The 13,668-nt window shown below is 37.7% G+C and overlaps 1 protein-coding gene across 1 annotated transcript in view; it reads right to left on the reverse strand.

Annotated features, from left to right (window-relative positions):
* The window catches only part of CDH6 (cadherin 6), a 56,261-nt gene that overhangs the window by 19,113 nt on the left and 23,480 nt on the right, over positions 1–13,668 (reverse strand). Inside the window, exons 3-5 of the mRNA XM_071736632.1 lie at positions 4,915–5,209; positions 3,270–3,389; positions 977–1,144 (exon numbers count right to left, since the gene is read on the reverse strand). Coding sequence (XP_071592733.1) covers positions 977–1,144; positions 3,270–3,389; positions 4,915–5,209 — 583 coding nt within the window. The remainder of the gene's footprint in view (positions 1–976; positions 1,145–3,269; positions 3,390–4,914; positions 5,210–13,668) is intronic.

A 13,668-nucleotide genomic window follows, 5' to 3' on the forward strand; every position in this document is an offset into this window, starting at 1 on the left:
ACACTTTGCCCACAGCTAAGAACAGATTTTGAACTTAAATGACAAGTTGCTTCCAATAACTTTCCCAGTGACTTAACTGCCAAAGCTTGCTGATTTGCCTGATAGTATCTGCAATTATTTTCTCTAACAGAGGCGCTTGACTTTGACACAGACTGACACTGTGATACACACACATCATGCACAGAGTATGGGTTAAACAAAGCAGGAAAGAAGAGGGCACAGGGCAGAAAAGAAAGAAGGAAGGAAGGAAGGAAGAAGGAAGGAAGGAAGGAAGGAAGGAAGGAAGGAAGGAAGGAAGGAAGGAAGGAAGGAAGGAAGGAAGGAAGGAAGGAAGGAAGGAAGGAAGGACGGACACTGAATCACTTTGAATCACTTATGGTCATTAATAGGAATTACTTCCTAAGAGATCTGGCTCAAGTGATTCCCTTAAATATCACACAGATATCTACCAAATCATTCAAGACAGGGGAAGGAAAATAGCCAGAAATATCTGCCTTTGTTTCTGTATGCAAAACACATAGAAAAATCTACAGAAGCACATGCTTCTTGGGTATAGGTATTCATTTTAATAGAATTTCTCCTGGGATCATTTTATGTGATTATTATGTTTCAAAACGTAAATATGTTAGACTGGAAAAAGGTATCTTAAAATGCAGTCAAACACAAGGTCTATTAGACATAGTATTGATCAAGAAACATATTATATCAGTCAAACCATTTAATAAGTAGGAAAAACAATGCTTCTGTACATTAATTCACTTCTCAGACTACCTACTGCATCTGAAATAAAAACATTAAAGATTTGTATCCCAGTTATTGCAATTAACCATAGCAAGCATATTGCTTGCTTTTTTCTTTCTTAAAGGGAGCCTGATACTCAGTAAGTTTGTGACACTAGAAAAAAATAACTCAGGTGAAAAAAAACATTATTTTTATCCCTTTTAGTGTGAAGACACAGAACGCAAATATTCCATACTCTGGGGGAAGCGAGGAGGGTTGTCGTTTACGTCAGTCAATGTGATGTTCACGGTGGTGGTTCCTGATAATCCTCCCATCTGACCTCCCATGTCCTTAGCCTGGATGACCACTTGGTACTGCTCCCTATTTTCACGGTCCATGTTCAGCAAAGCAGTTTTTATAATGCCTGAAAACATGAAAATTAAAGAGTTTACAAGTAAGGTACTGACTTTAATGGAAATTCTTACGAAAAAAACCTCCACAGCCTAAAGAACAAAACAATCTCTGAGTAATAAGTAAACTTTGCCCAGGACAAATATTTCCTGTTATGAGATGGCACACTGAATTACAGACTTGTTACAGGCTACCTCAAGCTGCTGCCTATGTGACAGACATAATATCAGTGGCATTCCCAGAAAGCTGTTCTACCTATTTTTGAGCAGTCTTATTCTACATAGCTATTACCCCCTTTCAGTTTAATGCTAAAGTCTCTCACTGAACTGTGAAAGGGACTTTTGTTCATTATAATGTGCTCCACATTTTCTCTCCTTTTCCTTTTTTATTTTGACAGATGTGTCAAAAAAACCCCAAAAGCTAACTTCAGCAAGACATCATTAAGGGGGCAGTACAAAAACATTCAATGGGAGAAGAGAAATTAATTAAGAAAATTATGAGCATCCAAGCATGCCCAATACATATATTTCTATTTCTACAATGACTGAAATGATTTTGCCAATCACTTCCCTTTTCAAAGCCACAAATAACAGTTATGAGACCAATTCCTATTGAAATTTAAAGATTCAAATTTACCGTGAAGAAAAAGGTTTGCATTCTGGTCTCTTCAGGCTAAAAGATAAATCTTTCGTAGGCAAAATGGGTGAAATTCAGGTAGCAAAATCACTGACAAAATACACAGCGGCTTTGACAGAGACTTATTTCACTCTGGGAGTTTTGCAATTGATTTCCATAGTGGAAAGATCAAGCCTGTGGCTAACATTGCTTCCTCTCTGTGCTCCCTACAACCCTCTTGCTAAAAGATTATCACTGGTCAACTTTCAGCTACATTATCCTTAAAACTCTAGACAGAAGAACACATAGTGTACTGTCCAAGTCAGAATGAGTGAAAAAATTCCTGCCTGTAGTATCTCATACCTTATGCTCAAAGGGCTTCTCCCTTTGATCTTATCTCTCCCTCTCTTTAGAATTATTTACATTTTTCTTATGTACAGGTTTTCCTTTGAGACATTTAATCTCTCCCTTTTTTTCCCTGCCTGAGCCTCCAAGATTTATTTAAGAAACAATGGTAAAACCTGATTAATTGTTTGGGATAATGCATTTCTTTCCTTTAAGGATACAGAGGTCAACCAATTTCTCTAGCTTCCAGCAACTTATCACAGTGAACATTCCCATTTATGGAGTTTCTTATCATAGAATGTTAGGTTGGAAGGGACCTCAAGGATCATCAGGTCCAACCATTCTAATACTACTGTTTATATGAGATGTCTCAGCACCTGGTTCTTGAGATCCTCTGTTTCTTGTTGGAGAAGTTTGTTATGTATCCTGGGAAAAGACTATCCCTGTAGTTAGATAGTCAGTGGTACAGAATATTCAGTCAGCAAGAACTCATATGTTTTACATGCATAGGTTCCAAAGCTATTTGTTAGTCAGCCCATAAAACATTCCAGTCACTGTCTATAATTTAAACATCTTCCAAAAACAGAACTCAGAAGTTTAGGATTCTATTTGTGATCTTCTAGCATAGCGCAATAGCCAATTTTACCTCTTCTATCATTATTCTTAATTAAGATTTCTTTCACAAAATTAGCATTAAAATGATATGTTACAGATGTACAGAAATGATAATTACTTTAAACAGGTTTTGAAGAAGCAGAAGGAGAGGAAAAAACCTCACCACCCTCCTGAATAAATCCTCAGTCTTAATTTAGCCATTATGAAGATCTATGAGGTTTAAGCACTTTTTTCCACACCCACCTCTTTCTCTTTTTCTTCTAAAAGCCAACCTATTTGGTTTAATTTAAGCATTCATGGCAGTATCTGTACCCACTGCTTGTTGAAAATGATTGAAAACTAGTTCACATCCAGTACTAATTGTATTTATTAGACTGTGCTGGTGGGATTAAAACAATGTAGGTGTCATGTTTACAGATATATAGCTCTATTAAGTTTGTCAGATTTTGCGCTGAATAAAATGCAATCTCTTTGAAGTTTTTGTCTAATATGTCCTATCTTGGCTTAGCATGTCATTTTGAATTATAGATGTTGTCACAAAATGACAGATAAGGTCTCCTGACCCGTCTCAGATTCAACAGAGAAATATGGCTGTCCCTGGAGAATGCTGTAGACAACTTTGGCACTGTTCCCATATGTAGGATCATCAGCATCAGTTGCGGTGACTTGCACAACAAAGGTACCTGTAATGACAAATTAAAGAAAAATAAAAATCCAAAGGCTTTTTGCATGGTCAGGACACTTTATCATGTAGCAAAAGGACAGCTCAGCTCAAACATATGGCAAAAATTTAGAGATATTCTAATTTTCTGGAAGTTTCTTTGTTCATAAGTAACACAGGTACAGAAGCAAAATGATTGCTGTCTTATACTCAGTTCATTAAAATATACAGTTATTGATTGTATATATATATTTTTTCAATATATTTCTTATGAAGAAACCAGAAACCCACTCTTTCCCAGCTACTGAAGACACAGAGTTTGAATCTAAGTCAAGGATATACTCCTCATGAAAATTTACTCATGCTCATGAGGTGTTTGACACAGGAATATAAAACCGTTTTTTTCAGGTGTCTTCAAAAGAAAGAAATGCTGTTGAATCCTAGGCAAAGTGTTAACAAAAATTTAAAATATCAGCTTAGGTTTTGGCATTTTAAACAGATATGTGGATGAAGTATTCACTTCACATATTAAAACGTGAATATTAGGTTCTCTCTTCAACAGATTAGGTTTCATCCATGTGACAAGCCCCATGAATGAGAGGAAAGAGTATGGCCCAAAGTCTTTATTCTCATATTGCTTGAGCTTTATTTTAATCTCCTTCTTGATTAAGATTAATTAATGCTTCTCTCCCTAGATACTATTTCAGATTAGAAATGTGCTTCTTGCAGTTTAAGCATCCATTGCTCTCTGACAAAGAAATCAAAATGACCTCCCTAAGATTCAGAGACAAATAATTAAAACTTATTTTTTCTCTTGAAGATACATTCTTGAAATTGTTTCAAGGAAGTTGTGTTTTTGTTTTGTGGGGTTTTTTTTATTTTATTGATTGATTCTTACACCTTCAGACATTTTAAATCTGTATAAATATTTCAGTGGACTTCAGTGGACTTCTTTGCTTTTTTCTAATGCACAAAAAGAGCAGCAAATGTAGGAAGTTAATGGCATATCTCAGAATCAGTGATGAGTAGACTCAAGTGACAGTTTTCACTCCTGAAGTGTGCGCAACCATGTCTGCACCTACATTTTCCATTTTCTTTTAAACTTCCTGAACTAAACAAGGGTGGCTGAACAGTTCTAGGAGTGGTTTGGACACACTTAGGTGACCACAGATTACCATATTATTACTTTCCTACTATATCATGCTAACAACACATATTAAACTCTTTACAGGTATCATGTAACAGTTTATCTCAGTTCACTTTCACAGGGAGCTAAACTAGATTTATTTATAACTTGCATTATTTGTGGTACACCAGAGGGATTGGGTTTCACTCATCTGATGTCTCTGATTCCAGCAAACTGTTGTCACTGTTTTTGAGGAGTTAGATGTATGGGGTTTTTTAGTGGTTGAGGTGTTTTTGCTCCAGACTCAAACACTGCATATATTTAGTGGATATATCCAGTGCCTGTAAACTTTGGACCCTTCATTAACTCCACACAAAGAACCCAGATCACACACTGAAACCAGTTATTAGTTAGCACCTACCAATATCTGACATCTCAGGAATGCTGGCATTGTAAACATCCTTTGTAAACATTGGCTCATTGTCATTGATATCATGGATCTTAATGATGAATTCAGACTCTGGTTCCACTGGTCTTCCAGTCCTTCTGTTTATAGCCTGGGCACGGAGTATGTATACAGGCTTTTCTTCCCTGTCTAGTCTCTTTGTGGCCTGGATGTCACCAGTGTTTTCATTGATAATGAAGAGGTCTCCTGCTCCATCTCCAGAAAGGATGTACTTAAGTGATCCGTCTCCTTTATCCTGGTCTGAATGCAGCTGGTGGGGAAAAAAAAAAAAAAGAAAGGAAAATAATTGGGACACAATTCTAGATACTTTAATGAATAGCATACTTTGCTATTATTAATACCCAGCCTAAAGGCTGTACACTGCTTTTGGGAAACGAGATCATACCACATTAGAAGCAGTGAATTGATATAGTTGAGTCTTGGGGAACTGAAACATCCTGCAATATTATAATAAACTGCTGAAGAAAAAACATGAACTAAAGCTGCAGATAAATTTCCCAAGCTAAGCACAAATCAATCAGATCTAAATGCTAGAGGCTGAGGTCGAACCCTAGAAGTATGTAAAAAAGAGAGGTCCTACAGTGGAAAAACATTGGATTCAGGAACTTCAGTAAGCAAAGAATTAAAAAGTGGCCAGGACAGCCACTTCATAAGTTTAAAGTCTGGGTGTTTTGCCCTGTGAACATTACATAATATACTGCATAGTATACAATGTAATAACATACTAAATACATTCATGAAGAGGAGAAACATGCATTCCCAGATGCAGAAAACTGAGTTGAGGCAGGCAAGCATACTAGAACATTACAGCACTGGCAGTGAAGAGGTCAATTGCCTTATCTAAAGGGACAAGGACCAGACTGAAACATGGCAGGGGCAGGGGAAAGAAGAGTGTCGGTAATTAGCCTACAAAACATGATCTCCCTGACCGTCATCCTTTTTTTTTTTTTTTTTTTTTTTTTTTTTTCCTGCCCAGCAGATTGTTGAGTCTCTCGAAATGTTCTTTAGCACACACACGAGGTGTGATCAATTCAGTCATACTCTCATGGCTGTTGCCTTGATAAAGGCTTATTTATCCCTCCTCGTCTTAAAATCAAAGCTAATCAAGTACAATTTATTTTGTTGCTACATTAGAGAGAGAGAGAGAGAAAAAAAAAAAAAAGAAACATTAAAATAGCTTCTAAATTCAGGGTATAGGTGATGAAAATAATGAGAAAAATGAATCTCTTAGGTGGTAGATTTATGGAAATTTTTGATTTTGTAGGAAGATGTGTTTATCACTCACTGTCCTGGTTTCATGGGAACTGCATCATAGACCAAACATGGAGGACAGGCCATTGGGTGCCCTGAGTCAGCTGGGAAGTTAAGTCAGGATAGCTGACCCAATCTGAGTGACAGGTGTATCCCACATAACTTAAGTCACGTTCATTATAAAAAATTGAGGTGAGCTGGAAAAAAATGAGCTGGAGCCCCTCCCTCTTGGTCTGTTGCTTCCTCTGCTATTCTTGAGGACAAGGTTGAGTATGAGTTTGTATACTTCATGTTGGTGCTTGTATTCTGTTATTTCATTGCATCTGTTTATATTTCAACTCAAAAGGCTTTTCTTCTCTTCCTGATTCTTCATAGCTGGAGAACGGACATTGGGTGAATTGCTTGAGTTTAGACCTGGATATGGGCTAAATGAAAACACCCACACTCTCTCAACCAGCTTTTTGAGTCTCTTTTTGTGCATAAAAAAGAACCCAAAACTTGTTTAACTGTGTGGCAAAATACTCGACATTGCTGGGTGGCATGCTTTGTAGAAGAGAAAGATTTGTAGGTTGAAACAATCTAGAAAACCTTCACGTAGGCTTTACCAGTGCCTGGCTATGTCCATAGCATTCTGGAAGGGCAGCCCCCAGCATGATAATGTTTTGGTCAATGTTTTGGGCTTTATACAACTTTCTGCCTAGAGCGATGCTATGCTGGTAGCCTATTGACAGCCTGCTTGGTGGCTCAGTGCTTCACAGTGTGTGCTTATGCCTATGATCCCTACACAAAGCATGTTCCATGCAACAAACCTGCCTCTAAGGGCAACACTCTTTGTCACCACATGTTCCCAAAGTGTCTAATAACACAAAATATCAGAACTGTAGAATGTTTAACCATTAGCAGATGTGCTGAGACACTCTTCTTAATTTTCTCCGAAGGGAAAAAATGGGCATTCCACAAAACTTTGCACAGAGCCCCTTCTCTTGATAATAAAAACACCAATAAGTAGCTGGTATGCAGCATTTTTCAAAAGCAGATTTCGAAACCTTTCATAGAAGCAGTCAATACTATTTGTTCTGGGTTTTTTTTATAAAAAAAGCATAGAAAACTGTAGTTTGTCAGCGGGCTAGTCTTGGAATATGGAACTGGTTCTTGGAACTCAGGTCTCCTGAGTGCCACTCAGTTGGCCAGTACACTCAATACACAGGGCCTAAAGGATTTATGTAAATTACTAGGTATTAACCTCAGCCTCTGAAAAATATGTGTTAGACTTGCTTGCTAAAAAGTCACACTAGAAGTCTACTGAGGGAAATAGTTTCAAATAGATATTTGAATATAATTTTCCTCAAAGGCAACCTGCAACAGAAAAGGCACAAAAATAATTTTGTCTTTAAAACTGTGTACTTTTTATTATTGTTTCACATCAAAAATTCAACTTCTGTTGCCTTGAAAGCCTCTTTAACATATTGGGACAAAAACAGCCCTCAGTCATGATCATTAATGCATATGAATCATGGAATAGTGCCGTTGTGAGACTTCTTACAGGCTGAGCTCCCAGACCTGGGTTTTTTCATCATTTTAATTAAACCTGGCTTCAACGAACAAGGTAGCAAAGAAAAGGTCAAGCTAGAAAAGGTGTTGGAACCACTGGGAATTGCCTTCCATAATATCCTTTACCTAGCCCAGGCCACCTAAAGAGCTAAAATCAAAACTATGTGCAATTTTTTTCACGTCCAAATTTTATGAAATTTCCACTCATTCTCCTCAACTAATCCACCCATATAAAATCAGCTGTGACTTTGGATATAAAGATAAAGTAGATACCAGTGTCATGAGTCATCAATTTTAAGGATGAAGTCATCTACCTCCAAGGTTGAATCTGTAGCTCATCTGCAAAAGTATTAACTCTGGAAAATAAACATTTTTCTAACAAGATCATTTCCTTACTTTTACAGCTTGCAGAAGACATGACAGAACAAACTAAGTGCTTAGTTGGTGAGGGTGTATGTGAATCATTTAGTGTGAGAATGAGACCTGGGGGAGGTCATGCGCAATGTCCCAGTGTATATTACATAGAGTTAAGGGTGGCTCAGTGACTGCTCTTTAAACCAGCAGTGAATTTACTGTGTGTCACCACGTGTGGTCTCAATAACCTGGTTCACAAAGGGTCTCAAAAGGTATGATTACAATCTGTTTGATTTCAGTAAAGTAGAATAGATCTCTAACTGTGTGCTGTCAAGGTATTCATAGGATAGGCCTTTATCATAACACCAGCATCAGTGGCTTAATAGCAAGGCAATAATAGTTTGGATCTTTCTCCCTTCTATTCATAAATAGGTTTTTTTTATATATTAGAAAAAACAAGCAGATCTCTAGAATCTTAAATTTCATCCAGATGATAAATTTGTAACATTCAGTTATGAGAAAAATATTTTTAAAATCCAGTTTATCTGTTCTCAACTGTTTGCTTAGTTGAAAAATTTTATCCAGAAACAGATAATGATTTATTTTATTTTTTGAGTGTCAGTTTATCTAAGAAGCAATATTTTGTTCATGTGACCTATGTGAGAGGGAAAATTTTATTGTAACCAGGTTAAGTAAAAAAAAACCCAAATAAATTAAAGGAGAAACGGTGCATGTCAAGGCCAAAAGAAGGGACTGGAGGCAAGATGCACTTAAAGTACAGTTGATTGTTTTGTGTATAAAACTTAACACCATTGTTAGGTTATGAGGGTAAAATGAGTAGTAATAATAAACCCCCTTTTCTTTTAAGCTGAAATTATTTTCCACTACCCAACTACCTAATTACAAGGGAAGATTGCTGCTAAGACATAAATGTATAAATTTAACTGCAGGTACTTTTAGCAGGACTGACTTGAGCCAACATAAGATATTCTAGTTTCACTCTGTGTATTGCAAAATGTCACTCCATGTTGCAAAAGAATGCTCATTATTCTGTGCATAAAGTTGGTCAGATAAATGGGCCATGGCAGGCAGTCAGGAGGTAGAATAAAAATGTCTTGGGACACATTGCTCATGTTATCTGGGCTGTATTATATTTACTATACCAAAAGAAAAAGTTATTTCAGCCAAAGGTTTTCAAGACTCCAAGAAAAGGCAGATATGGCATTCACTTAAATTGGTGACTGAACTGAGTAACACCCCAAATGTAAGCAAAATTGTGAAGAAATAAGTCTGTGCAATAAAAAGTAAATGCACCAGCAATTGTATGATATTAATATTATAGTAAATTGATTCATTCAGAATTTAATCTGGACACTTTTGGAAACTGTCCATCAATCACTGGCTAAGGCTGAAGATGGATGAAAAATTAAAGATTTTACTATGCCCTAGGCATACTTTCACTCGTTTTACTTTAATACCACTATTAAGTGAACCATCTGGCTTGCTTTTAATGACTTACACACAGCTAAAAGCTGTCCAACCCCTGTCTTTCTTCTGCCCTCTCCTCCAAAATGTCCTGGCCCAAAACATTCAAACACAGCTGTGTGAAAGTAGGTAAGGCTTTATGCCCCCAGGGAGAGATGTGCATGCAGGACTGCAGCATTACCTACCTGTATTTGACAGTCTTCTTGTCACATAAATAATTACTTTAGAAGGATAAATGTTTGTGTGTTTGGTTTGGTTTGGTTTGATTTTTCAAATTAACCATAATCTGGAGTAGCCTCCTTCCTGTGCCTTTACAATAGGACTATGAACTTATATAGCATGAAAACAACAGACCCAATTGGCATTAAGTTGTACAGCTCATTATTACACATCTCTGGTATCATAAAGTGTCCAGTTCTTGGCCCCTCAGTTCAGGAAGGAGATTGAGGTGCTGGAGTAGGTCCAAAGAAGAGCAAGGAGGCTGCGAAGGGATCCAGCACAAGTCCTGTGAGGAAGGGCTGAGGGAGCTGGGGGTGTTCAGGCTGGAGAAGAGGAGGCTCAGGGGAGACCTCATCACTCTCTACAACCCCCTGAAAGGAGGGTGTAGCGAGGGGGGGAGTCGGTCTCTTCTCACAGGCAGCCATCAGTAGGACAAGAGGGCATGGACTTAAGCTCTGACAGGTTAGATATTAGGAAGAAATTCTTTACAGAGAGGGTGATCAGGCATTGGAATGGGCTGCCCAGGGAGGTGGTGGATGCTTTGTCCCTGGAGGTTTTTAAGAAGAGACTGAATGTGGCACTCAGTGCTAACTATGGTGGTACTGGATCACGGGTTGGACTTGATCCCAGAGGTCCTTTCCAGCCCAGATGATTCTATGATTCTAAGTCATGAGCTACACTCCAAAGTGTTGGCAGCACTTAAAAAAGGAGTGAGAGAGCATTTGAGCAGAGGGCTCAGATTTGGTCAGGGCAGGGCTGCTTAGAGCTGGAGATGAGCTCTGCTGCAGCTTCCCCGTGTCAGGGCCTGACAGGGAGTCCTGGGCCTTGGGCAGGGTGGGGGGAGCCCTGGGCCTGGGCAAGGACAGTCCTGGCAGTGCCACAGGGCACTTTTCTCACCATGCTAAAAGCACCTTGATGTGAAACTGTGTGAAACAGCAGTACCAAACTGCAATGAAAGTCTTGATCCCTTATATTTTAATAGCTAGGTCTGAGTGTCAGCTTTTTTGTGTGTGTTTAAATGGAGTACGTAGGAGAGAAGGAGCTTTCCTAGCATGCGTATTTGTAACAAGGTTGTACTGAAAATGTACTTTTATAACTGTGGTAATTAAATTCCAAAAAAGCGAAATAGGAGGTTGTGGGTATTCTCCAGAATGAAATAACATCCCCCCTCAACCTCACTCTATAACACTGATATAAAGAGCATAGTTAATCTCATTTATGAAGTGGCTTTAGGTTATGCAAGATGGCTGTAAATTGCAGTTTAGCTCCCACTAATGTCCTATTGCTGGTTATAATACCTGGTAATTTGGTGAGTAAGATGTTTTTCCATCCACCCTGAAGACCAAGTTCTGTATCCTGCTGTCAATATAACACCTGACTCAATGAATTTCAGAGCCATTACTGAAGCTCTGCAAAGATCAAAGTCAATTGACCTTAGGATGTACATACTGAGCCATGAACATGCAATTATTCAGAAATAAGCTGCCTATTGCATCTTACTATTTGTATTTATAAGAGGAACTTGCGATTCTGGGGTTGTTCTGGTCATGTTTTTGTCCCCTAACACAGTAATGAAATGGAAGCCAATTGTTAAAATAGTAAGTAGGCAGTAGATAGCTAACAAAGAGAATCACAGATTTACTCTTGGCAGTATTCATAGTACATGATTTCAGTCCAAATTGAAACAAACAGCAGCACTGTCTAGTAATGAACAAATTAAATCACCTCTATTGCTTGAAGTTACACAGTACAGCACTACAGCATTCAGAAAGGCTAAAACACTCAAAATGAAACTGCTAATACTATAATAATGCAGTTTCTTTTTCATAATAATAATAAGCTTGTATTCTTCCCTCTTTTGTTGCACTGTACCCCTATATCACCAACCAGTCTCCTCAATGTCATAAACAGCATAATCAATACCATCATGTAATCAGCACCAAAGTTTTTGCTCCACCTGGTGACTGTGTGAAAAAGGAAAATGACATTGGTTTTGTGCATTAGGTAATAAGTGTTTATGTATATTTTGCTGAAGCTTAAGTGTAGACTTCTTCCTAATGTAGAAAAAATACCCCCCTAACACTTCATATATGTTCCACACACATGATATCACGTATCATCACGGCAAATACCTACAAAAATAATTTATTTCAAGCCATAAAAGATCCTTTTTTCATGAAAGATATTTTGCAAGATCCACAGGAAGATCTAACATCTTCAGAACTGGCAGATTTCCTGTGGATGTGTGTGCCAAGTTCTTATGGCTTCAGTTATGCCAGGCTTTTGTTCTTTTCATGGTCCACATAACACCTCTCTATCTGCTCTCACTTCTAACACAATGTGTCCTGCTCTCCCTCACATCACTTAGCCCACCAGCATGGTATTTTAAATTTCCTGCTCCAGCTTGTATCCTTGAAACCTCTGAACTGCAAAATGCTGTTCCTCCTTGTGTTCCCTAAATCCTGTATGGAGAAAAGATAGCATGAGCTGCAGTTGGTGGTGGGTTGTTATGTGCATTTAGGGAACAGAAAGCTGACAGTCAAGGCACAATGCTTATTTGCCTCATGCAGCTACTGTTCTTCCAAACTGTATATGGAATTAATAGTTTTCTGACATCTTCATTACTCTATAAAACTTAATTGAAAGTGGTGAATGGACTTAAAAAATGTTTAGAGGAGATCAATGGAGAGAAATGGAGTCTAGAGTCTAGAGCTAGTTATCTGCTCAGGTGAGAAATCAGGTGAGGACTTAGGTATCTACCCTTAGGAACCTCTATTTCAAAAATTTAGCTTACATTTCTGCTAAAAATGGGAGGACAGATGCTAAAAAAGGATTTGGAAGACAACAGGCAAAAGGTTCTACAGCACCAGTACTTCTAACTTTTCTTGGTGCTAGAGGAATTCCTTTCCATCCTTTTAATAATTGTAATTCCATTCCAATAAAGTAATTTGATTAAATGAAGTTTTATACATCCTCAAACGAGTTGGAGAGCCGGAGTTTGAAGTAAGATTCAAAAACTGTCATTTAAAAAAGAAAAGATATTTGACAAGATTAAAAAAGAAATGCAAACAGGCTGAGCCTTAACAGATCACAGCACCATAATTCCAGACGTACAACCATTCATAACAGCACTTCCACACAGGAGCTGTATTTAGACTAATAGAATAGGTGCTTAAAGTACATTCCTGGTTTTTTATATTATCTTATTAACCCAAGCTCTGCTGCCCTAAGCAATCACCAAACTTCATTTTTCATCTTCTTAACCTTACAGATGTCATGCTTTATAGAGTATTTAGTTAACTATAGGAAGTAATAAATTTATTATTATATGTATAATTACTATACTATAGTTAATAAAGTAAACCAGAATATGGCTCAACATAACAGATTCCTGACTGTTTGAGTTCATTAATGCAGTTTTAACTTGCTTACTTCCCATCATGACTAATCAAGAAAAAGGTGCAAAAGGTACCAGAGCCTATTTGAAGAAATCACTGCTCTGCTGATTAGAAAGAATCTTGTTTCCCAGATTAGATGTGCTGTTCTTGTGCCCAGAATTATTTTCCTGTTTAAAAAATTTCCTCCCACGTACATACATTCTTCTTCATCTAACATTTATATATAATTATCCCATATACTCTTATCATTTTTCATTGCTAGGCTACGAGCCTATGAACAGTCTTTGCTTGCAAAATAGGAACTTCTAAGTCCTTGGCTGGAGTCCTGTGTACAACCCCAGTTCCTAGTTTTCAAGTTATGTGGATTCTAAAAAGAGACAGTGAAGAAAAGGCCAGATATGAAAGGTTGATGATCCTGGTAATGTTTTCTTTAATTGCTGCATTTCAACAG

This window comes from Heliangelus exortis, chromosome 2 (genome assembly GCF_036169615.1).
Source record: "Heliangelus exortis chromosome 2, bHelExo1.hap1, whole genome shotgun sequence".
Taxonomy (NCBI): Eukaryota; Metazoa; Chordata; class Aves; order Apodiformes; family Trochilidae; genus Heliangelus; species Heliangelus exortis.